This window comes from Peromyscus leucopus, chromosome 5, assembly GCF_004664715.2.
Source record: "Peromyscus leucopus breed LL Stock chromosome 5, UCI_PerLeu_2.1, whole genome shotgun sequence".
Lineage (NCBI taxonomy): Eukaryota > Metazoa > Chordata > Mammalia > Rodentia > Cricetidae > Peromyscus > Peromyscus leucopus.
In genome coordinates this window covers 64152313-64179086 of record NC_051067.1, presented here as the reverse complement: position 1 = coordinate 64179086, position 26774 = coordinate 64152313, and the positions used below count along the sequence as shown (strand labels likewise).

The 26774-nt window shown below is 46.3% G+C and overlaps 1 protein-coding gene across 1 annotated transcript in view; it reads left to right on the top strand.

Moving 5' to 3' along the window:
* Positions 1 to 26774, top strand: part of Frmd4a (FERM domain containing 4A) — a 335717-nt gene that overhangs the window by 173219 nt on the left and 135724 nt on the right. The window contains 2 exon segments of the mRNA XM_028895108.2: positions 16270 to 16364; positions 26673 to 26765. Coding sequence (XP_028750941.1) covers positions 16270 to 16364; positions 26673 to 26765 — 188 coding nt within the window.

Genomic DNA, 26774 nt, shown 5'->3' with positions numbered 1-26774 from the left:
GGGGGAGATAAAAAAGATACCTCCCTGAGCCCTGCTAAGTAAGAGTTCATCAAGGGGCTTTGGGAGATTCTGGACTCGGCACGAGGTTGGATCTGAACAGGTAAACTGGCCAACAGCTTCCAAGAGGCCTGAGGGAAGAGAACCCAGGCTAATGGGGTTTTGATCAGTCGAAATCTCCTCCCGTCTCTCCTTCACCACCCATCCGATCGTCCTGCGTTCATTCATCAGTCCATGCCCAGTCTGCAGTCAGTCCAGCCTGACCACCGAGCTCTGTGGCCATGAGGAGCTGTGTCCGTCCGTTATCGAGTTGCTGTAACAAAGACCTGACAGAAACACGTCAGGACAGAAGGGTTTATTGGGCTCACACTCAAAGGGAACAGTTTCGTATAGGAGAGCATTTATGGCGGAAGAAGCTTGAGGAAGCAGCCTCTGTGCACCTACAGTCAGGAATCAGAGAGAGCTGGAGGCAGGCCCTCAGCTCGCTCCTTTTCCTTTTTGCACGGTCCTCTGGAACCTCAGCCCCTGGAGTGGTACCATCCACATTTAGAGTGGGTCTTCCCACCTCTCTTAACCTAGAACTCCCTCACAGAAATGCCCAGAGGCCCGCCTCCCTTTTTCTAGATCATGTCAAGTTGACAAACAATATTAACCCTTACAGGTATACACAAAGTCGGAAACACGTTGGGGCACATGCCCCAGGCTGACGGAAGTAACTCTCTGCGGGCTCAGTGAGCCCAGCCATACAGCTGCTGGGTCAGTTGGAGCAGGTACCCAACGCTTGTGTGCAGACCAGCCTTACTCCCACAGCGTGGCTGCCAAGCAAGGTCAGGAGTTAAGGAGCTGTTCAAAATAGAAAAAAGAAGGGAGGATTCATCAAAAGAAACAGCTCTAGAGAGGCTAAGAGCGTTATGAAAGAGCAGGCCATCAGAAGCGGGGAGTAGAGGGAATCCTCTGCCCTCTCCTCCACCCCTGCCTCTCTCCTCACCGTGGGCCTCTCTTTCCCACACCTCTGGTGTGCTTGCTGAACTGCCCAAGAAGAAAGTTCAAAGCTGTCCCCGTTCTCCTGCCAACCACACCAGCCAGCATTTCCAATCCATCTTCAGGTCCAAGGGTGCAGGGCTCCATTCATCTGCTTTTGCTTTCCTGAACGTGACTTTCTGCACATTCCGCCTCTCTTCTTACTAGTCTGCAGAGGCTGTTTCGCTTTGCCCGAATTGGGACTGACTTTGTGTTTTTTGCACAGTTTGGTTTCAGGATCAAGACAAAATGCCAGTGCCACTCAGCTTAACAATGACAGACACAAGCACATGTTTGACCCCTGATTAAACTCTGCCTCCAGACTTTCTAGCCAAACCCACTTCTCTCAATAGCCAACATCAAGACTCTTCCAGATATCACACTAGGTTTCAGGAGACTGTTTGCAGATCTGTTCTGAGGTGTGAGGACTGTGCACAGAGAGCGTGTGTGCTGGACTATCCGCACAACTAGACTAGAAGCTGATGGATCATCGGCTGCAGTTCTGTTTATCCCAGAAACCATGCTGAAGACATACTCTCTTGTGTCCCTTTCTTGGCTCCACTTCCGGGAAGAGGCTTGCCTGACTGGCCAGCAAGCCCCAGAGGTCTGACTGTCTCCCTCTCCTCACTGCTGGAATTACGGGTATGCACCACCATGCCTGGCATTTTTATGTGGGTTCTGGGAATCAAGCTCAGGTCTTCACGCTCATAGGGCAAGCACTTTACTGATTGAGCCACCTACCCAGATCTTTATTGTCTTCTCTTAAAGCTCATGTTTTTCTCTACACATTCAGACTTGGTGCCCAGCAGTAAGAATTACAGTAGTTTCCCTTATTATATCATGAATACCTTGCAAAGCCCCCAGGATATACTTAAAGCTACCAACAGTACCAAAGGCTATATACACCTTGTTTTTCCCTATGCATACACACCTATGATGTTTCACTGATAAATTAGGCACAATTAACAACCAATAATAAACTAGAATAATGGTAACAATGTACTGTTATGAAAATTATGTGATATCTTGAAAGAGTTAAGGCAAGCAGGCACAGTAGCACATACCTGTCATCCCAGCATTGGGGTTTCTAAGACAAGAGGGTTATGAGTTTAAAGCCAGTGTGTGCTACCTGTGTCAAAAACAGAAAGAGTGAGGGGAAATGTTACTATTCTATTATTATCGACATTAGCATTTTATCAATATAAATTCATACTTACATTAGTGCCATAAGTGCTAGTATTTTATCAACATAAGTTGTATTGATATCAATTTTTTTAGCTCATTGTTCACTGTGTATAATTGGAAACACAGGAAACAGAACTATGGATAATGAGAAACTACAGTGATTTTTCTTATCTTAACCATGTTGGTCTCAATCTCCCTATTTTATACTATTTAAAATTCTATAAACCTCTTGTAAATTGTTTTGAAATGAATAGAGTGTAGGAAAATAATTAATTTTTTGCATATTTATGTGTGTGTGCATATGTGATCGTGTGTTTACATGTGTGAGGGCAAACATATGCAGAGGTGCGTGAGCACATGTGGAGGTCCAGTGTTGACAGCTGGTGGTGGTGTTTTTTTTTTTTTTTTCCTCAATTACACTCTCCCTTATACATGAAGGCAAATTCTCTCACTGAGATGAGAATGTTTGGGTTTGTCTGGCTAGCCCGTTTGCTCCAGGGTGTTTGATCTTGGCCTCTTGTACTCTGGGGTTACAGGCAGGGCAGCACACCCAGGTTCTAGACATCTGAACTGTGATCCTCACACTTGCAAAGCCAGTGTTTGGCCCACTGAACCTCTAAAACAATAGATTTTATCCAGGCACACGTTTACCAAAATCTGGCCAAAACCACCAGTGTAAACATCTAACATCGGGTCTCACCCTGAATGCCCCATCTGTGTTGAGTTGACTGTTTATAAACCTGCTTCAGGATGTGGCATGGTACAGTCTTCCATCACCTGCTCCTGCCCCTTTAATTGGCGTACCGGAAGACAGTGGGAAGGGTGCACTGTCTTTGCATAGCTGTTCTTCAGAAAAAAATATCGTTCAGCTTTAAATTGGTCTTCCCTTCCAAGCCTCCTGGGGATCCAGTACTTGTGGACTTTTTCATTATTCTCCTGGCCTGGTGAGGGTGCATTCTTAATTGTATTAAAAATGACATCAGCAGCAGAGCAAAACGCATCTCTCCAGCACATGCAGTATGTACCTGCCAGCAAGCCGCAAGAGCTATCCACAGGGAAGATCGTGGGGAGAGCACTCAGGGACCTTCCAAATTAAAATTCTGATAAACATTGAAAAGCCATGCAGTCTCTAGGCATATTGCTGGAGACCCCCCCCCTCTCTCTCTCTCTTTGTCTCTCTGTCTCTGTCTCTGTGTCTCTGTCTCTGTCTCTGTCTCTCTCCCTCCCTCCCTCCCTCCCTCCCCTATAAGTATAATTTTAACTTTACAGAAGCAGTAGGCTGGGGCAAGTGTGCCTAAGGTGTTTTTAGCAGTGAATGGGACTGGTATTCAGCAGTTCATGATAGGCAAGGGTGCTATTCAGGGCCAGGCTTCAGGAGGAAGTTCAGGTCCAAGGGAAGCTGTCTGCTTTCTGTTCTCCTTACTGTCAGGATTTATTCATGGTTTCCAAGACGGAGGATAACAGTTCATGAAAAAAAGGACTTAGCCTTTAATAGCTAAGTTCCTTGTCAAAGCAATGAGGGACTGAGGGATTCTTGTGGGGATTCAGTCTCTGGTTGAAGAAGAAAGATGAGTCCACTTTTACTGAGCACCTGCTGTGTACCAGGAACTTCAAAAGCGATCACTTATTGACTCATCACCAAAACTTTAAGAGGTAGTTATCACTGTCCCAGTGTTTAGTGGCTGATCAGCGAAGACTTCATAATTGAGTTTCAGGGCCCCCTGGTCTGGATCACAGATTCATAGCCCAGGTTTGGTCAAAGGGGTGGTTTCTTAAGAGGACTCACTCCTATATTGTTTTTACCCCCCTCCAAACGTCTACTTCTGACCAGCAGTATACCACAAGGCAAGTGACTCTTATCAAAATGGCGGCAGCGAAGCCACACTCTCTGAGCACTGGCCATAGCCTAGGCAAAGGACATTAGGTGCACAGAGACCTTATGTTTGTTGCTAGACAGGGTAGCCTAAAATGATCCCACCTTTATTCTTCATCTCTACCCTTTTGCTGTACACACCCTTTAATAACTCCTAAGTTCTGGACACTCTTAGCCACCATTAAGTATGACAACGACCATACAAATACCTTGACCTTGTCTAAGACTTCCTGACCTCCACACATGCTGTGGAGAGCCAATTTTAAGACTCCAATTTTAGTGGCTGTTCCCAAGTGCTGGGACAATGTCCTCTTCTGCAATTCCCTGAGAATAAAGCAAATGGATTAATTGTCAGAGCTTCGGGGTACAAGCCCCAGCTTGGAGAGCCCCAAGAGACCAGGCATGGCCTCCCAGCCCCAGTATGCCAATTAAAGAGATTAGTGATGGTGAAAAGCAGAGAAGAGAGGTTTAATCTCAATCTCTCTCTCTCTCTCTCTCTCTCTCTCTCTCTCTCTCTCTCTCTCTCTCCCCGAGAGGAACAAATGAAAGGGTCCAATGACCCTGAGTCTATCTTTGGGGTACCGACATGAGCTTTAGGTTCAAACAGAGGTGGAAATGGGGTAGGGGCAAGAGCAGTGCATACTGAGGCAGTCTCAGCCAAGGTGTGGTTCCGGTAACCATGGCCTTGGTTCTGGTCTCACAAAGTGGCTTCATGCTGATTCTCAGGAGTTGTGTGCTCCGGCTCCAAGGTACAGCCTTGTCATCATGAACAACTGCCCTCATACACGTGATGGGTCGCTCCTGAGAGGCCTGGATGTTCCTAGAATCTAAGGTGACTGCAGGTTTGGGACAGATCTTTAGGTACCTCATAGAGAGCTTGACCAGAACATTCTAAAAATCCAACAGTAAGATGCCTCTGCTACTGTGGTATTTGCCACCAGCCTTGGTGAGAAAAAGATGGGTTAAGGACACTCCGTGGTTAACAAGCCTATGCGCGGAGATGTGCAGGTAGCCCAAAGTAAAGGAGACGGTAAAGTGAAGGGAAAGATTCCAGGTTTTCATCCTGCTTTTTAATGACTTTGCACCAAGTAAGGAGTGAGGTTTTTTTTTGTTTTGTTTTGTTTTGTTTTTGTTTGTTTGTTTGTTTGTTTGTTTGTTTTTTAGCAAATGCAGCCCCTAAAGCCTGTTAGATTGTAATTCAGTGTGCTATGTCATGAGGACTTCCAGTTTGAATGGATCCTGGTGCCCGTTGTTCAAGGAGAAGTACATACAACAATCCTCTAATGTGTTTTATCACACCTGATCTGGATGAACTCTAATGTGTTCTTTGATCTTAGAGGACTTAACTTCATTTCCCAGGGAGTGTAGGGATGTTTACATCCAAAGAAGTCATCTGTATTCCCCATAGTTCAAGATAAGGGCAGCATCAAATATGCAGAGCAATTGTGTGTGTGTGTGTGTGTGTGTGTGTGTGTTCATACCTGGTGTATGCATGTATATGTGTCCATGTGCACAAGTGTAAGCTCCACAGATCCTTTTTTCTCCACCTACCCAGTATGAGGATCATAGACACATGCCATCATACCATTTTGTGTGGGTACTAAAAATCCAAACTCAGGTTTTCATACTGGTTTAACCAGTATTTTACCAATAGAGTCAGATCCTAAACCCAGGCATCTTAAAAAAACAGCAACAAAAACCTATTTATTTATTTAGTATTTGTATGTGTACCTGCATACATTTGTTACAATGCCCACAGAGGCCAGGGATTACCAGGTCCCCTGGAATCGGAGTTACAGGCAGTGGAGAGTCACCTGATATGGATGCTAGCAACCAAATCCAGGTCTTCTACAAAAAAAAAAAAAGAAAGAAAGTAGACTCTCGTAACCACTGAGCCATCTCTCTAGCTCCCAGGCATCTTTTTAAAGAGAAAAAGTGGAGACAGTAGTTGAGCTAGTGGCAATAGCTGAAGCTTGCCATCCCAGGATTCAACTCGGGTCAGCATCTCCATATTCTCTGGAAATATCCCTTAATTTAGGCTGTGAACTTGAGAGCCCTTTCTGGCACAGGCAAGCTGAGGACTGGGGAACAGCAGGTGTTTCTCCCACCAAAGCAAATGTATTGTTCCCTCACAGTCCTGTGACATCACCCTGAGCAGGCCAGAGTCTGGGGGGTAGCTGTGTGAATGCAGAGGCAGGAGGGGTCCCCTAATGAACACCTGCCTGCCTTCCAGAGTCCCTGGGGGAAATCCTGTGTAAAGCAGGCTCCCCAGCCAGTCGGGGAAGCTCTTTGCATTTATAGAGGAGCAATTATTATGTCTGCCCGTCAAAGCCTTCATCGGGCATCATTTAAGTCCATGAGGAAGAAAGACTCCCTCCCAAACCCTCATCAGCCCTGGACTTTCCTGATGCCTGATTCAGGCCATGCTGTATGTGAGAACAACATGGATGAAAGTATACGGAAATAAAAGGAAGGGATGGATCAAGGGAGGAAAACATAAAAAGCAAGGGGGTGGGGCAGCTGAGAGCTTTAAAGTGTTCCCAGAGAGACCTCATCCCCACGGTGAGTCTCTGGAAGATGTGCAGAGAGACGTTGAAAGGAGCCCGCCACGATTGTAGTTGGTTTACAGAGAAGTCATGGGGAGGGTCCAACTCTGCTACCGACTTAGGAAAGGGGACCCAGCACATCCTCTCTTGGGCATGCAAGTGTCATTGCAGTGTGTGTCTGGAGGTGTGTGATCTGACTGAAACCCAGCAACATCCATTCATGATTTGCTGGAAGAGGAGCCACAGCATGCATGCGGAGGTCGGATGGCAGCTCAGGGGAGTCTGGTTCTCCTTCCAGCACGGGGATCCCAGCATCAAACTCAGGTCATCAGGTTTATCTTTACCCACTCTGCTATCAACTCTCCTACAACGCCGCATCTGCCCTCCCTAGCTGTGGGGGAGGGGTGCCACTGCCTAGCCGCTCTCTGCTTCCTGTTTGCCTCTAAAGCCGGTCTGTACAACCGCCTGTGCCTGTGGTCTGCTTCCAGGCTCCACCCTTTCATCTGTCTCACTCTGCCAATAAAAACCTTTATTAAATGGACCAGGGAGATAGCTCAATTTGTAAAGTGCTTGCCTACTAACATGAGGGCCTGAGTTGCATCTCCCCCCAACCCCACGTTTTTGGGTTTTTTTTGTTTTTGTTTTTGTTTTGGTGGCGGTGGCGATGGCAGTGGCAGTGGTTGTGTGTGTGTGTTTTAATTGAGGCATGGTGACATCTCATGCCTGGGGAGACAGACATGGATTCCCCATGGAGAAAGACCTCTCCTACATATTGGAGAAGAGGCCAAGCCCTATTGTTCTTATCAGTCTGCATAAAGCAAGTGGCTTCGCTGTGTCCCCTGCCACAGAATACAGGGCTCCCGTCTGGGAGAGGTTAATCATCAGAGCCCCTAGGGTAGGAGGGGCGGGGCAGCCGCCATAAGCTGCTGTGCAGAATCCACAAAGGATGACCTCATGCACTATTCCTCCCCCCCCCCCCCTGGAATCGGAGCGGCCAATGAGCCTCTGTTGGCCTTAGTGTGGAGGGTGCAGGGGTACAAGGACAAGTCCTTGCTCACCCATCCACTCCATTCAGGCTTCCCAGGGAGAGAATCCCAGCCCCCGCCGGCCAGAAAGAAGGGGTGATGATATGACATCATTTCTACCCACTCCTGGAAATGACCTTTTCTGCTACCTTACTGCTGTGACCACCCCTAAAGAGTAGGAATCACCCGCCCACTAGGTCTTGGGGTCCCCAGTTCCTTGGTAGGCAGAGTAGGTAGGCAGGTGAGCAGGCAAAGCTGGACATGAGTGCCTGTACCTGTGTCATGAGGGGGGGCAAGTCCCCATTGGCTCAGCAGACAATGCCTACCTCATAGTAACAAGACAAGAATGGCCCTGGCAATCAGACCTGTTGGCATATACCTATAATCCTAGTGTTCCTGGAGAGACCCTGAGTATCCTTTTGGGGGGATCCTTAGTCTCATTAATAAAAGATCTTCAAAACAGACTCTCAAGGAAGTTCGGGAATGGTTTTATTGAAATGGGAGAGAAAAACAACAGGGCAGGTATGCTGAAAATCTCAGCGGCTGCCAGGAAGGAATATGGAAGGGGGGGAGGGGGGGCGCGGTTTTCCTTTGAAGTCACACACAGAGGTTAGAGAGGTGGTGAGAAAGACCAGCTTCAGGGAAAGCATGCTCAGGGTGAAGGCCAGTGCTTGAAGGAAAGGGAAAGACGTGCTTGGTGGAAGGCTGTAGGTCTGCGTTGCAGGGGCTCCAGCTTCCAGGTTACTGCGTCCCAGGGCAAAGGCCTGCACCAGGGATACATGGCTGGAAATAGAGAGACAGTGTATTAAAGGAAAAGCACTCCCAAGAACGAGAGCAGCCTATGAACTAAGGAAGGAGCCAGAACCATGGGGTCTGGGGACCCTGAGTCTTTACAGGGCATTTACATAGCACCCTCCACGCCCGTGTGTGTTTTGTGCATGCTCTGTTAGTGCATGATCCCTGGTGGGAAAGAGTTTCCGGTCCTCCTCTTCAAACTGGCTTTGTTCATAAGTTAATCTCCGTCTCTACTCTCCAGTCTCCCAGAGAGTGGGGAGAATGAAATAAGGGGATTCCAAGTTCAGGGTCATTCTGGGGGCTACAAACTGAGAACCCCATCTCAAAAAACATAAATAAATACAAATAATAAATAAAAACCCTAGACAGAGAATGACTGACTTAGTCTTCAGACACCAGTCTGATTTCTCCTAAAGTATAAGGAAGAGCGTAGTTACTGTTAGATCTTTTTTTTAATGCAATTAACCTAGACATGACAATTCCCTTGCTGTTTAATGGTGCCCCATGGGGATAACAGCTTAGAGGGAAGAGTCCATTGCTGAGATGAAGCCACTTTGCTGCTAACCACTAAGCCAGGCTTGGCTCCCCTGCCTTATGCACTGGGTGACATCAGAGCCAGTTTCTAGAGGGACTCAGGCCCCAGATCCTAAAACAGACGACCTCCAGAGCCTGTGCTTCCTACACACATGTATTCCAGAATCTGGGGTCCCAGTCTAGGGAGAGGTGCTTCCTGGGGCTGCCAAAACAACTAACAACAAAGTTGGGGGCTTGAAAGGGACCGGACCATGTCTCTTAAAATCCCAGGGAGGGGGGAATCATTGGTTGCAGCCCCTTCCAGCTTGATTGACCTCTGTGCTTCCAGGCAGCCAGCCTCGGCCTCTGGCTTTATGCCCTGTTCTATATGGTCTTGTTAAAGTCTGTCTTATAGGAAGATGTGAGATGGTATTCAAGCCCCCCCCCCATTGTAGATCTGGGGAGATGACTTTGGATGGATAAAGTGCTTCCCCCCAAGTTATTACAGGGTACAATAAGTTACATCATATGTACCTCCCACACACACACACACACATAGAAAAGCATCCATGCTAAGGGAGAATGAGGCACGTTTGGAAAATTCCACAGGAACTGGATGAGATGGTCAGGGAGAGCTTCCTTGAAGGTATGGGCTTTGGGCAGGAATGAAGTTTTGAAAGGGAACTAGATGAAGGTGAGGTGAATATGAAAACTGAGACTCCTATCAATTATCAAGATAGCGTTTAGGCCTGGATTTTATATACATATTCATGTATAAATATAAATACGTATGTATAGCCTGTGTATTTTATAAGTACAGTAATGAAGAGCTAAAATGACAACGGACATGTGTAATATTCACTTTATGCCACACGCTGTACTTTATGTAAGTCATTTAACCCACAGCCTTGTGACGTGGGTACAGTCCTTATCACCTTGCAGATGAGGAAACCAAGATGCAATGAGGTTAAGCAACTTGCTCCAGGTTGTATAAGAAAATGAGATGTGTTAATAGATAAGATTTACTAACCAGGGAAGGTGCCAGGGCTGTGGGAGTTTTTGAATGAGCATATACAACCTTTCCGGGGTGGGGGCTGAGTAGTTTGTCGGGGAGGAAGCAGTTTGATTTGCTAAGAGCATGAAGAAGAATATTCTAGAATCCTTCATGGCATTAAATCCAGCCCATCATTTCACAGAGGGAAAGACAGAGGGCAGAGGTTTTATCGTTTGTTCAAGGTCATCCATCTGGAGCGAGTGCCTGTCAAGTCCACAGTGGGCGCTGCCAATAAAATTAGCATTTACAGAAGGATCATGGTTACATGGACAGTGCCTAGAGCTCCTTACAGCTTACAAATGTGCTCTGTGTGTGTGTGTGTGTGTGTGTGTGTGTGTGTGTGTGTGTGTGCCTGTCCATGTGTGCATATGTGGAGATGCACATGCATGTGTGTGGGCCTACATGCAGAGCCAGAGGTTGACACTGAGTGTCTTCCTCAGTTGCTCTCCACCATAATTTTTGCCACAGGGCTTCTCACTGAATCTGGATCTTCCCAATCAGGCTAAACTGGTTAAAGACAAGCCTGGGATGTGTCCACCTCCCCAGCACTGGGGTTAGAGGTACATGCTGTCATATCCACTTTTACAAGGGTGCCAGGGATCCAAACTCAGGTTCTCATGCTTCTGTAGTAAGCATTTTACACACTAAGCCATCTTTCCATCTCCAAGTGCTGTTTTGATCATGGTGGTCACGCACATCACCTGGAAGAAGTAGGGATGTGCTGGAAGTACATGGGACATGAACTGATACTTTAGACTAAATATGGCAAATATGCCCATGGATTCCCATAGGAGCCAGCACCTTCAGGACCTCACATGAGCCTGGTGGTGAAGTCAGAGTAGCAAAGCCCCCCCCCCCCCAGCCCTCTCTCTTGTATGTGGTGACTGTGCAGGTGTCCAAGCTTAGTTTTGGAAAGTCATATTCTTAGCACTATGGTGGCTCCTGTGTGCAAAGCATGCTGGGAGGTAGGGGGCATTTGCAAGGAAATTTGTTATCCAGGTCTAAGGAGGAAGGCAGGAGAATAATTTGAGTTAAAGAGGGGAAGACAGAAGCCAGTGAAAGAAGACAATTAATTACAGGTTGAGAGAAAGCCCATCTTGTTCATTGACATCCGCCACACCAGCATGGCCAGTGACCCTGAAGAAACTGGCATGACTCACCAGGGACACACAGGGCTTGCTTTGCCCATGATGCCTTCAGGCCCCTACCCTGTTTGTCCCATCAAACTGCATGGGGCTACAGACCTCTTTCTTGGCCTCTCTCCCAGCCAGATCCCCACAAGGATCCACAAATGTTTACAGCACGAGTGATTGGCAAATTACAATCAGCAGGATTCTGTAAACATCCCTTCCAAGTGTATAACAGCCAAGAGCTTTCTGCTTACCAGGCTACTCACTCCAAAAGGAACTTTCAGAATACTGTAGCTCCTCAATCATCAAGGTAGACTATCATCTTCCTCTGCAAGATTGGGGAAATCCAGATGTTGATGCTATCAGTGGCCCAAGCCTTAATGGGGAGACAGTGCCGGAGTCAGGCAGGATGCACCTCTGCACTGTGCTAGCAAATGACCCTGCTGTCTCGGCAGTACAGACAGTGAGGTGTGCCGGACTTCGGCCGCTCTGACTCTTAGGGACGAAAGCAGTCAGAAGCTGGGCTGTTGCTGGTCACCTCGAAAGACATGCATAGGGTTCTATGAGGATTTAAGATAGAGTTGCAACCTCCATGTCTTCCAGAATCTTCTGTCATTTTCCCCATCACTGACTTGATTCCTCTATTTTTATTCTTTATCATATTTCATGTGTGTGCTTATGTGTATAGATGTATGTGTGTGCATGTGGAGCCTGGAGGTCAATTTCCCATGCCATTCCTTAGGCACCTTCCACATTTTTTTTTGAGACATAGTATCTCATAGGGACTTGGAGCTGACCTGGCCGTCTGGCCTGGAGCCCCCAGAAATCTGCCTGTCTCTGCCTTCCTAGTCCTGAATTACAAGCATGCACCACCAACCATACATTCCCCCCTCCATTCTCTCATGGCTACTGCTTTCTATTTTAACAGGGGAGAAATTAGTTCATTACATACAGCGGACATCTCAGGGTGTCAGGGTCTGTTTTCCTTGCTGAACTCCCATTGGTTAGTGTGACTCTTTTTATTATTATTATTAAGTTAGTTACCTGACAGTTTCATACATGTATCTAATGCATTCTGGTTACTCTCCCCCACACTTCTTGTCTTCTAGAGACTGAACTCAGAGCCTCATGGCGTGTGACACAAGTACATTACAGGCACTGTGTCCCCCCTCCCCCAGCTCTGGTTCCTTTGTTTTTAAATTGGGGGTACCCTGAGGTGGGCTTTTCTTCCCTTTGGTCTATCATACTGTTCATGAAAAGCAGTTGATGTTTCTCCATGTTTCAGCAATTATTTGCCCCCAAGGGTATGAACAGAGTTCACCAGAGAGGGACAATTTTGTCCCCATCCCTCTGCCCCAAGCTGGGGCTGCTTGCACTGTTTAGTTATTCAGAGTAAAATTTCCAATATACGAAGGGTCTGGGGAGACAGGTGAAATCGGAGGAACATGTCATCTTGAAGGGGCCAAAAGTCAGTCCCTCCAAGGCTCTCAAAGAGCAGCGGTTGTTCAGTGTGTCAGGACGTCTCTAAAGCTTTGAGGCTTGAAGATCGGAGGACGACTCGTGTTAATAAGTACACCGTGATGAGGTATAAATCCGGATGTCAGCATACTGACTCAGCATTATAGCCCTAGACAGGCCCCTCAAGACATGGTGCCTGACCGCTTACCCAGGAAGAAGTAACCTCAGGCATAATGCAGAGGAAGGTGACCACTTTGAGACAAGCTAGGGTTTATATTTTGTTTCTTCTTTTTAAAACTGGGATAAATATGCACAACATAAAATTTACCATTTTAACCATTTCATATATATACAATTCAGGGGCATTAACTGCATGCACAGTGTTATTGAAGGTTCAACACTGTTTCCAAAATTTTGTCAGAATTGGAAGCAGAAATTCTGTAACCATTAAGCAGTAACACCTCGTCCTCCCCAACCCCTGGTGACCCCTGTGAAATCACATGATCTTAGTTACTTATACAAGTGAGATGACAAAAGCATTTCTTTTTTTATGGCTCCTTTCAGTTACCATGTCATCAGTGTTCATTCATATAGCATAGATCTGAATTTTGTTCCTCTTTAGGGCTGAGTAATATTCCATTTTGTGTGTCCAGACCTTGTTTCCAATTCTGGCTTTGCTGAGGGTGAGAACAGCCTGTCTACTGACTCTAAGTTTTCACTGGCAGAAGAATAGTTTTCTGTCATTTAAATAATGATATCATATATAGAGGCTCTCAGAACTGTGTCTGGGATAGAGTAGCAATGCCTCAAACAGTCCTTTGTAAGAAATGGCATTATAAGGCAGATGTATGGGAATGTGGCACAATCAACTGAAGTTGTTCATGTGTCCCTTTCTGTAATTTCAAAGGTCTTCACTGGGTGAAGAACACAAATATCCAACACCTGTTAACCATGCTCCCTGCCCTCCACACTCCCTCAGCTCTCTTCCTACACCCCACCTTGCATTTCCTCCCAACCATTTCTGTAACTAGTGAGTATCTTCCTGGATAAATATATACATCTCCAATGGTATTTGTTCCTTTTCCGTTGCTGTGATAAAATACTCTGACAGGAAAAACAAAACAGAAACAATTTGGAGAAGGAAGAGTTCATTTGGGCTTCTGGTTCCAGGCGGTACAGTCAGTCCATCATGGCGGGGAAGGTACGGCTGTGGGAGCGTGAGGCTGGCCTGGCAGTCACGAAGCAGAGACATGACAATTATATACACACACAGGAAGCAAAGAAAGAACAGGAAGTGGTTACAACACCTTAAAGCTCACCTCCAACGACGTGTGCCTCCAGCAAGGCGCCACTTTCTAAAAGGTTCTAACCTTCCCCGACAGCACTGCCAGCTAAGGACCAAGTGTTCAAATATGTCTGTCTTTGGGGGACATTTCTCCCAAGTCGCCACACTGAGCAAGGGTGTTCAAATATCTTTAAAATGGTATTCCCAAAGAAAGAGAAACCTCAGTGCTGTCCTTCCAAGAATGGGTTAGTTACCTCCTCATAGTTCATAGGAGCCCACAGTAACTACATCTTAGTCACACCTCATTTTCTAGTACCAGATTGACCCAGTGAGACCACACACTCATTGTCTGTCTCCACTCACCAGACTTGACCTCAAGTGACTTTCTACCCCCACCCACTAGGCTTGACCTCAAGTGATTTCTGACATTTGCAAAAGATCCAGATCCATTCCAAGTGCTGGAAGAGTTCTTGTTGGCTAGGGTGCTAAGTCTAAAACATGCTTCCAGGGCAAGTCAAAAAGATAATCCAAAATTGAGGGGAAAAAATGGCATTAAGATATGGTCTCGTTGTGTATCACAGGCTAGCCTTGAATCCCCATTCCTCCTACCTTAGCCTTCTAAGTGTTGGAGTTACAGGTATGTCCTACAGTGCCCGGCTCAAAATACTTCCAGAAACAACAAGCATCACAGATACACTGTGGCTACTTTGAAAGAGATGGCAGTCATTCTGCTGGATAAATTATGATCCGCTACATTTTTAAATGAGCCTGCGGCCTCATTACAACCCATAAATCACATGCAGCCCAGCATCTTCTGGGAAGAACAGTAGCATGGGCAGCAGAGCCTGCAGCATCCCACAGCATGTGCTCAAGCTTCAGAACTCAATCTTGCAGCATCTTTCCTAATTCATTTGCAAAATTCTAAGACGTGCCGTGTGCATCCATCTGCATTCCCATTGCAGACTTCTTCCTATTAACGAAGGGATGTTTGACTTCGAGTCCTGAATTTCCTGCTGGTTTAGCCTAAGGTTGTATACTGTAACAGGAATAGAAGTAGAGAGCATTAGATGCCATTGGTTCATCAAAGTGGAATTTCCCATTGATCACTAATTACCAAGGAAGGAAGTGCTACCATCGCTACAAACCCATGTGGGTCTAGGTGGTTTTCACTGCAGAGCTGATGGTCATAGAGGCAGGAGGAGGCAGAAACAGCTGTCTGATCTCTGGGCCTTTTTCTGCCCCATACGATAGACAACCTCATAGGATTATGCGGGTAAAGGATGTGTAAAAAAGTGCTTAGGACAGTGCCTACCACACAGCAAATACACACAGTTCCTAAGTCACCATGGTTGGGCATAGGGATGTTGAGCTTGACAATGGTACAAAAGCGATACACATTCAGTAAAAATTATACTTTGAATTTTGCACCTGGCTCTTTTCCCTGGATCAGGCTGTGTGCTACAATCTCCTCTAATGATGCTGAAAGCCAAAGCCTCCCAGTTATCCATGTGACCAACCACCAGACAGAAGCAGCTGGACTGTGGCAGGTGTGTCCAACCTTTCAATGCAGTAAGGCAGGGTTGTCACCCACCAAGCCCATGCTTACAGACTTGCAACTTAATTATAAAGTAAATCTCATGGTGCAAAATGTTTCCATTTTGTCTTGGGCTCACACCTGTAGCACTGTGTTGCTAAGCTCTGGTACTCGTCTTAAATGCATTTGGATGTAACAGCATCTTCAGATTGCAATGGGTAACCTCACCTTAAGAATAGGAGGGTCTGCCTGTGTTCGCTAAATAGATCAATTAAAAAAGACATCTTCCTGTCAGTATAGCATAAGGTGGGGAAGGAAAGTCACCAGGCTGGACAGCCCCGCTAAAGACCCCAAAGTGCTATTTGTTGACAGACCCAACCTTACAGAGCCTCCATCTGTTACCTGGGACTTTTGACTTGGTTGTTTTATACAGCAGTATCCTAGTGTTCTCAGTCTCTCCCTCCCTTCCCCCTTCTCCCTCTCCCCCTTCCTCTCTGTGTGTATGTATGTGTCTCATGTAGCCCAGGCTAGCCTCAAACTTACTATGTAGCTGAAGATGATCTTGAACTCCTCATCCTCCTGCCTCCACTTCCTGTGGCATTATAGGCACGCCCCATCACAACCAATTTTATCCTGCACTGAGAATCAGACATGAGGCTTTGCGCATGCCAGGACTCGACCAACTGAACCGCATCCAAGCCCCTCTTTGGATTTTATGAAAGTCACTTGTGTTTATGGAGTGTGCCTGAGTTTTCAGATATTACACAGAGAACATGCTAGAAACCCAAGATGGTGGCGCGATTTAGTGGAGCTCTCTCGTGACTTAATCTTTTCCCTTTGTGCTCTTCTTCCAGCCCAAGCTTTTGGCCAAGGAGCTTCTTGACCTCGTGGCTTCTCATTTCAACCTGAAGGAAAAGGAATACTTCGGGATAGCGTTCACAGACGAGACGTAAGTGCTGCCCAGAGCCCACAGACCCCGAACAAAAGAGCAGGACGGGAAATTGCCCTCTCTCAGCTGTGCGCAGCAGAATCAGCTGCAGGCCACTTGGGTCCCGTGGGGGGCTGGGGGGTCAGGCCAAGTTCACCATCTGAATTTCAAAAGCCGGTGATCATGCCTGAAGCAGCCAAAGGATATAATTAGACAGATGCTAATATTATGAAATTATTAGGTCAACGTTCTTATAATCAAGCAGATTCGTGTTCAGACCGAAATGTTTATTTTATTTTATTTTTCAGTAGATCTGTGTGGGTTTGGTTTTCATTAAGGTTAAATGAAAACTTCTGGAAAGTAAATGTTTCTCTCCAGTATTGGTGAAACAATAACAGGAAGTGGAGTTGATGATAAATTCAGGGTAGAAAATGATAGCTGGTCAGTTTCACATTCTAAGCTGAAATCAAGAATACAAAAATCAAAGTTCATATCACCCGTCTGATGGAAAAGCGGGTTTGCTTTCGGCAGCCTTCCAGTTTGGGTCATGTTTTATAATAAAGGAAAGGATAGGTTCATTGAAATATTTTTTTCCCTCTCTTAGTATATTGTTTCCAAAAGAGTTTGATGAAGATCAGCCCAAATTCTTAGATAAGAGTAAACAAAAGACTGGGGATGTAATTGAGGGGTGAAACGCTTTCCTAGACGTGTGCAGCCCTTGGTTCTATATTAACAGGGGGTGACTGTAATTGTCTAAGGGATGCCGATAGTTCCCCGGCCCAAAGAATTGAAATGAGCGGGACCAGGAAAGACAGAAGACGAAGCCACAGAGAAAGGGAAAGTAACAGCTGTATACTTTCAGGATGGGAGAATCCCAAGGCTGGAAGTGCATTAGACAGATGCCAGCCTGGGTATTGATAGGACTCCTGGGCCTGCTCCTTTCCCTCACTGGACCTGTCTAGATACTCTCCCCCATGTCTTTCCACTGTTTTTTCTCTCAGTGTTTTCTGGGAACAAGAAATATCTGTCTCAGAGAGTCTGCCCTTACCTTCCCTGTCTGCCCATGTTTCCTCAAATTCTGCTTCCCCATCCCCTGCACCAGGAAACAAAACAAAACAACCTACTTTAAATCAATGTTCCCTAAGAAGTCTCCTCTGTGTGTGTATTTGTGTTCACACACCCCTCCATGCCTTTAGGATTATAGACATGGTTTCCTAAAATGCTCATAAGTCAGGGTGAGGTCAGTGGTTGGGTAGGACAGTAGAGTCCAGGCCAGACCCAAGGAGTGAAGTGGGACCATTAAGGTAAGATGGCTTCTGAAACAAGAATAGGCAACCTCTGTATTGGTCAGTGGGAGAGTGACCATATGCATCTGTATATGGCTGTGGTTGGCCTTGCGGATCTATGAGTTGACAAGGTATCCATAAACAAGCATGAGGACCTAACTTAAATCCCCAGAACTTAGGTTAAAAAATAAAAGCCAGGTTTGGTGGACCACATTTGTAATCCCAGCATGGGGAAGGTGGTGACGTTATGGATACTCTCAGCAAAGAATCAGCTGTGCACTCAGAAAGACAAGTGAGCTCTTCTTTGTTTAGGAGGAGGCAGGAACTCAGGCTAATGCTTTGGAAAGGCCTAGCAGCCCTCTACAATTTCTTACAGCCTTTATAGGTCAGGGAAGAGTGTGGCCACCTGAGAATAGTCTTTGAGTCTCGTTCCAGACAAAAGGAGTTTCTGTCACAGTTAGACATGCTCACAGCAATAGAAACTGTGGACATGAACATTTTACAGATAGATGTTTTGCAGCTAGCAATAAAAGCATACAAACATTTGAAATGGCAATAAAAAGTATCCTTTCTTGCTAGATATAGTGGTGCATGCCTTTAATTCCAGCACTCGGGAGACAGAGGCAGGCAGATCTCTGTGAGTTCCAGGCCAACCAGTGTTACCTAGAGAGACCCTGTCTCAAAAACAAAAATAAACAAAAACAGTAACAACAAAAATCTTTTCTTAGCAGACAGGATCTACAGTATAACCTTTGACCAGATAGCTGTGCCAGCTACTGCTTAAGGTACTCCAGCAGGTATTTACCTTCCCGGATAAAGAATATGAACAAGCTGGCAGAAACTGGAATACTTACATAAAATTTTTAACTCATTTTACTTCTGCACAATCCTGTAACTTTTAGGCAAAGACTTTTTTTAGGCTATCATAAAATAAAGTAATAATTTGGTTAGGTTAGCTGTATATACAAGCACACAAACTATATATTCATATCATCTCTCCAGAGACAAACTGACCTCTTAGGCTCACTGTCCTGCCCGCCCACCTACCCTACTCAGCAATGAGAGACACTGTCTCAAGAAATATGGTGGGAGACTGGAGGAAAAGCTCAGCAGTTAAGAGTACTTGCTGTTCTTCAAGAGGACCTAAACTTGGTTCCCAGCACCCACAGAGGGTGGCTGACAATCACCTGTAACTCCAGCTCCAAGTGTTCTGGCCTATACAGACACCCACACATGTATACACACAAAAGTAATAAATCAATAAAAACTTTCCAAAAGAGAGGAAAAAGTGAGCAGCAGCTGAGTAACAAAACCCAAGGTTATCCTCTGATCTCACACGAGCACACATGTGCACACCTGCACACACACGCGTGTACCCCACATACAAGTGACGTTTGGGGCAGTGGCTGTATAGAAGTGGTGGAAAGTGTGAAGCATCCTCTTCCTCACACATGCAGCCCACAGGGCACTGAGGTGCAAGGCAGGCTGGCTGGCCTTCTCTGGTCTAGAAGGACCTCCACCCACAGGTCAGGAGAGGTGCGGCCAGTAAAGCATCTGGCAGGGAGTAAAGAAGAACCTCTTCAAACAACTGCACATCTAGACAAACTGACTTTCACAAACATAGACGTTCTCGACCCTCTCGGTCAAGAATCCCCACGAACCCCCTAATTACTCCCCATGCTGTTCCCACTGATTGGAAGGAAGCTGTAAGCCTCAATCAATCACAGCCTCATTGTTCCCATTTCCCAAGTAAGTTTACTCAATTCCAAGAGTCCATGAACTCTGGACGGTCCCAATTAGACTTCCCTTCGGAGTCAGTCAACAAGAGTCGAAAAATGAGCACGTTATCTTGGGTCAGGGAGGAAGAAGTCTAAGTGCTGAGGATTGCAGACCACAGCCCTGATAGCCCTAGCCAAGAGCAATGGATCGGAAGGATGAAAAGGTCGAAAGCCAGTCTTTCCCCAAGGGGGGAGAGGGACACGAAGGCCACATATCAAAGCAGGGAGGTGCACACCCCGAGTCTAATGGGCCATCCTATAGGTCTATGTAGTTGGGAGCTGAGCTCTCCTGATTCTCTGCTGGCCTGATAACCCACCTGGGTGTGTGTCCATTCGTTCACGTATGCCTGTGTGTAGAGGGCACTCGAGAGAAGCATCATCCTCCCCATAGTAGGTCTCACGGCACCCTTCTGGCACCACCCTTCCTCCTGGATCTGAGTGGGAGGGTGTCACCAGCCAGGGCCCACGAAAAAGAGCTGAGCCACCTGCTGGTTCCTAAATAAGAACAGCTGTGCCTGGTGCACTAGGGGAGAAAGAGCAGGTGTCAGCCCCAGAGAAAGTCAAGCCTCTGGGAGGCTAGCACAGGAAACAGACCAACTGGACAAGGACAAGGGTGACTTAGGGAACAGTCCTTCATGGCCTAATAATACCTGGGTGGACATACATCTCTGGGCCTCTTTGGTAATCTGAACATTTGTCCTTTTCCTTTCAAGAAAGGGAAGAACAAAGGTTGTCCTTGGGACTTGGGCCTAGAGGTATGACCTGCTCTGGGGTTGGTGATTCCTATGTCCCAAAGCATGAACCCAGCTTTTCTTCTGCTTCTGCATGCCAAGTAACAAACACTAACATGACATCCCCCACCGTGTGTGTGTGTGTGTGTGTGTGTGTGTGTGTGTGTGTGTGTGTGGTGTTATGTTGCTGGAAATCAAACTCAGGACCTCTTGCATGCTAGGCAAGTACCACAACAGCTGAGCTACATTCTCATCTCAACATGAAACATTTTAATAACTGTGTTCAGATCGGACATATGTGCCCCCAAGGTGTTTATGGATATGTGCACACTCATTGGTTGTCATTGGTCTGTGGCAGCTTGTGGTAAAATACAGGAATCTGCCTGTTACCCAATTCGAATCAAGCAAGATTCAGACCTGCAAAGTGGCTACGAGCTGTAAGCCACTCTGTGTTAGGTGTCACCTGGCATGGAGAGACAGAGGAAAAGCTGGGTTAGTGCTCTGGACACAGGAATCACCAACGCAGATCAGATCACGCCCTCAGGCACATGTTCAAGGGGCAGCACTGGCCTTCCCAGGAGGAGCAGCAGGGGGTTTGGTCGAATGTATGTATGGTTCTTAGGTAGAAGTTGTCTGCCATCCTTCAGTTTTAATCATGGTGATGACATTTTGTGGGGCCTAGATGGAACCCTGAGGAAAATAAATAAATAAATAAATAATGCAGACAGGGAATTGGAAGTTTCCCTAGCCTTCTGTGTCCCCCATAATTGGTATTTATTGATAAAGTATCAGAGACAACAGTGTAATACTTTACGCCTGAGAATATACAAGTTTGTTGGTAACCAGCGGTTGCCGCATTAATACAAGTTCTTCCTTCTCTGTTGTCAGTTTATTTGGAAGCTTTTTATTTGCAAATAATTGTAGAAGAGTTACAAAGACAACACAGACTCACCTTCCACCCAGCTTCCCCCATGTCAGCATCCTGCAAACCCTGTGGAACATAGCAAAACTATGACACAGCACCAGGGCTAGATGAACTAAGCCCTAGGCTTTCCTCAGATCTCACCAGGTTGCCCATGATTTTTATTTCCTGCTCTAGAATTCAGTTGCACTTGGTAACTTTTGATTTGTACTAACTCTGTCCAAATAAAGAGAGCTGCAGGTGTCTTTCAGTGTTCCCAGTAGTGATGAACTAGGCAAGTGAGAGCAGTTTGGACACCTTTGACACATTCTGAAGCAAAGGCCCTGGGAGAAATTTGATATTTACATAGTGCTTTAGAAATTAGATGTAATTTTTTTTTATTTTTGTGTGTATGAGTTTTTCCCTGCGTTTGTATGTGTGTGCTACATGCATGTAGTATCCACAGAAGTCAGAAAAGGGCATCAGATCCCCTAGAAGAACTGGAGTTACAAATAGTTATGAATTACCATGTGAGTGCTGAAAACCAAACCTGGGCCTCTGAAAGAGCAATACATGCTCTTCACCACCTGGCCATTTCTCCAGCCCATTAGAATACCCATTGACAGGCGGCTGGAGCCAGGGTGCCCTTCCACATTGGTGACATATCGGAAGGACCCAGGACACTTTAAATTGAGTTCTTTCATTTGTCTGTTTTTTCTTCAAAGATCCCCAGTTTGTCTTGATGTACAGCTAAGTTCAAAAGTCCTGTTCCAAGACCTCGAATGTCAGAACCAATCTCTTCCTGCCCCCTTGACTCATTTCCAGGAACGACCCATTCCACTTGATCTTGGACTATCAGGGACTGATAATGTCTGGCATGTCCCAGGGGTCTTAAGACACTGCAGAGGGCTGCCTTCCAGACACCGATCCTAACAGTGTGAGAATCAGCTCCTGAGTCCAGATTTAGTATCCCCCTACGTATAGAGACTGTAAACTGAGGAATGAGGGCACGAAGGTCAATGGTTTAGCTTGAGTACTTCCCTAGCGTGCCGAAGGCTATGGCTTAGACAGCACCAGAAAAAACTGAACAAACAGCCTAAGATTTTCATTTATCCAACATGGCATCTGTTTAGAGAGAGTCGTTTTTACATTTTATCTTTGAAATACTTGCATTACTATTTTAATTCCCAAATTTTAATGTTTTTTAAGTTAATAACTGAGAGAAGACGAAGGACCCCCTGTCAAAAGCCAAACACTAAGCAACTTCAGACAGAATAAGCAGTCAAACATACCACAAGTTGAAGTAATGATTGTCACTGCGATTAAGTTTGTCTCCTGTCCCCAATATTGTGAAGGGCTCATCAGATGGTATAACTGAATATCCATGTCTTAAAAAAAAGAAAGAAAGAAAGAAAGAAAGAAAGAAAGAAAGAAAGAAAGAAAGAAAGAAAGAAAGAAAGAAAGGAAAAGAAAAGAAAAACTTTTAAGAAGTGTTTAGACATTTGAGGGAAAAAACATGTTAGCCATTATTGTGCAAGCACAGTTAGGATGTCCTTTCACATGCCAGTTAAGAAAATGAGGGGCTCTCAGCCTGTTATTTCATCACAGATCTCTTTGAAATTTGTTAGCACTAACATTCCTTCCCTTCCACAAATGTTTGCATACAGAAGTTTTGCTTAAGTTCTAGAGGGGTCACGGGCACCATGAGGCCACAGTCCTCGTTTGAGAACATAAAAGGTAGTCAATTAAGGACCGTTACTCTCAGCTTCCTGTGCCATAGTTCTTCAGGTGTGTGCATGTGTGTATGCACATGTATATATGTGTGTGCATATGCATGTCTGTGTTGGCCCAGAGGTGATCTCAGGAACGTTGTCACCTGCTTTGAGGCAAGTGTCATTGGCCTAGTGCTCACCAATTAGGCAAGAATTGATACCCAGCAATCCACAGGGACCCTGCTGTCTCTGCCTCCCCAAAGCCGGGGTTACCAGCGCACCCCATCACACCTGCTTTCTTCTGTGGGTGCTGTGGATGGAACTTGGCCCTCATGTCTGTGTGGCAGGCGTTTTATCTGCTAAGCTGTGTCCTGGTGCCTGCGTCACAATTAATCGAGTTCCTTGATCGGTACCGGTCCAGGAGTCAGAGTTAGCTCAATGATGAGTGTCTTGTTGGTCACACCTGTGACCCATCGCCAGGCATGCTGGGTCCGAAAGTGTGCCCGAGTCTGCTTTGCTCTGTGTCCCGTCTTATGCAGAGCACACGGCATTGGCTGAGGCATCCACAGAGGCCAGCAGAAGTCACTAGTGTATCTACCATTTAAAAATGAAGTTCAAACGTGATTTCTTATCTTGGGAGCAAAGGCCAGCAGTCGCCGCTCTGGGATCGTAATTTACTTAGAACTGGGCTTGTGGTTTCCACTCATTAACTCCTAGACGGCAGGACAGCGAAAGTCAGTGGCTCCAGCCCGCCGTGCCTGGGCTGTCATAGCTGCTTCTGGGAACTTGACATTCAGTGCTCATGACAGCCTCTGAGACGAGCACACCCCTGTCACACATCACAGCAAACAACAGCACCTTATGTCGAGTGGACCAGAGAAGTACTGGAGCGTGACTTTATGTATGTGTAGCTAAGATAAATCAAAAAGAGTGGTGCCGTTCCGGCAGGGGTTAGGCACTTCAGTCATCCCTGCCCACCCCCACCCCCAGCCCAGTGCGGATGATACTGAAGAGCCTGGGTCTTGTTCTAGGCGAGCAGAATGAATTCCTCATACCTGGGGCAGGAGCATTGGCTGTACCTGGTGACAGTCACTGAACCTATAAGAAAATGGATGTCAGGGCTGGGGAGATGGTTCACTGGATAAAGTGCTTGTTCCACAAGCATGAGGACCAAAATTGAAATCCCCCAGAACCCAAAACTGGGCAAACAAGGGGACTTTCTTTCTGCCCAGCACTTGGGAGGCAGAGGCAGGGGAGCCTTGGGGCAAGGCGGCTAACTAGACTAGCTGGAATCAGCAAGCTCTGAGGGCAGCTAGAGAGCCTCTCTCAAAGTGGAAAGCCCTGAAAAAAAGACATCCAACATCAACACTGGGCATGCACATGCACACATATGAATGTACCCACACACGTGTGAGCTCACATACACACGTGAGAACACACACACACACACACACACACACACACACACACACACACACACAGAATATGGATCTTTGGAGCATATTGTAAAATTGATGCATTTGTTTTCTTTTTTAAGATTTATTTATATATTATGTATACAGTATTCTATCTGCATGTATGCCTGCAGGCCAGAAGAGGGCGCCAGATCTCATTACAGATGGTTGTGAGCCACCTTGTGGGTGCTGGGAATTGAACTCAGGACCTCTGAAAGAGCAGCCAGAGCTCTTAACCTCTGAAGCATCTCTCCAGTCCTGCATTTGTTTTCTTAACAGCAACAAAATTGTTTTTAGCATCTACTGTCAGCCATGGGAGATGCATAAATGACTGGCCTTTGGCGCCTGCCAGTCTCTCACGTGTGCTTAGAAGATAGTTAACAACACACAATATAGGAGATGCTACAAACCAAATCAAGAGGCTGGAGGTGGCCCACGGGAATGCAAACATCAAGGCCAGAGTTCAGATCCCCGGAACGCATGTAAATGCTGGGCAGTCACCAAGGCCCTCCAATAATCCAAGGGCTCAAGGGGTGGAGACAGGATCCTTGAAGCAAGCTAATAAACTAGGCAAACTACTGAGCTCTGGGTTCATGTGTGAGAGAGACCCTGTTGCAATATAAAAAGAGGCGAGTGTTCAAGGAAGACACAGGACATCAACCTCCGGGCTACACACCCACGCACGAACGTGCATTTGCATCGCACACGTGTGTACCCCTACACAGTCTAATACACATACTCGTACAGACACCCCACACACATACATATGCAAAAAGCGAAATTTTGGAACAGTCTTACAACAACATATTGGAGCAAACAGTTTTGTATTAATAAAAAAGCAAAGCCAGGTTCCACCAGAATCGGCAGCCCTTGGTTTGTAAGGTAGTTTTCCCGGTACACACTCTGCTTGACTCTCTCTTGTGGGAATTTCTAGAAAAATCAATATTCCTGGACCATCCTTGGGGATTTGTTTACTTAGGGAATCCAAGATATTAACTGGCTCCACATTCTCCCACTTAGAGCTCCCAGTCCCACCCCATGCCCGGCCCCACCCCCTACCGGGGCCCACTCCCTGCCCGCGCCCCCCCCCCCCCCCCCCCCGCCGGCCCCACCCCTGCCCGGCCCCACCCCTCCCCGGCCCCACCCCATGCCCAGCCACATCTATATTCATTTCAGGCTCTGGGAATGGGTCAATCTGTGAAGTGTGACAGCACGTGATAGAATGCATTTATAGTCCAAGCATAGTGGAGGCAGAGAGAGCAGGACCCTGAGGCTGGCTCTCCATCCAGCCTAGCCTAATGGCTGAAGGGTAACTAACGTAGACAGAAGATGTCGTTTTCCCTCGGAAGCAGAATTCAATTTAGGACTGCTCCCACCTTCCTGCTCTCTTTGCTTCTAGCCATTTCTGTACTGTGGTTTCCAGTCAGTTCATTGCTAGATAAATATCAACCCAAAGCAGGGCATTGTGGAAAATGCCTGTAATCCCAGCTTTTGGGAGGTCGAGGCAGGAGGATCAGGAATTCAAAGTCATCCTGGATTATGTAGTGAATGTAAGGCCAGCCTGGGTGAGACCCTCATATTTTTTTTTTCTAATCAAGCCAATACTTGGCCAACAACACAGCCATCAGCTCTAAAACATTTCAACATGAACCTATTTCCTGCAACATCCCTTACCCCCAGTCCGTTTTCAGGAGCTGAAGATTGATTTGTAGTTTTCTAGAGTTTTACATAAATGGGATTGTGTCATTTATATGCTTTTTTAAATCTTTCATTTAAAACTTCCTTTGTTCGACTTCATTATTTTTAGGAATAATGAAGCAATAGCACTTTCTCTCTGTTGCTGTGTAGTATTCCGTTTGGAGATCATGCCATCATTCACTCATTCTTCTGCTGGTAAACCTTGGGATTGTCTTAAGTTTGGGCCATTCTAGTGTCTTTTCACATACAGCGTCTTTGAACTCATGTGTAAGAGACCTTGTGTAGACAAATGCCTCCTTTTATGGGGAGGAACTGTGAATGCCTAGAAATAGAATAATGGCTTGATCGTGTGTAGGTTTGCGTTTAAGAAAATGCGGTTCATGTGGCATCCCAACCGCTTCCAGTAGGATGATGTGAGGATTGTTAGCATGTTACTGAAGAGTGTTCTGAGCCCTATAGGGAAAGCACATACCCCGCAAGAGTGGAATGGAAACTGAGGCTGAGAGAGAGAGAGAGCTGTGGTTAAAGGAAGCAGGCATCATCTCTCATCCTGACTTCATGATTCATGTCCTGTCCCCGCCAGACAACAGTTCTCTCGGGAACTCTTTCCCCCGGATAATTCCTGAGTGTTCCTCCATTGCTGAAATACCAGGAAGGATTCAAGATCCCCTGCGTGCCTACAACCCAGTGGGTTCTGCTCCAGGGAGACCCCCGTCTCCAAACACCTGCACAGTCCAACAACCTAACCAGCTGCCTCTCCTTTCTCCAGGGGACACTTGAACTGGCTTCAACTAGATCGAAGAGTACTGGAACATGACTTCCCCAAAAAGTCTGGGCCTGTGGTTCTGTACTTCTGCGTCAGGTAGGTACT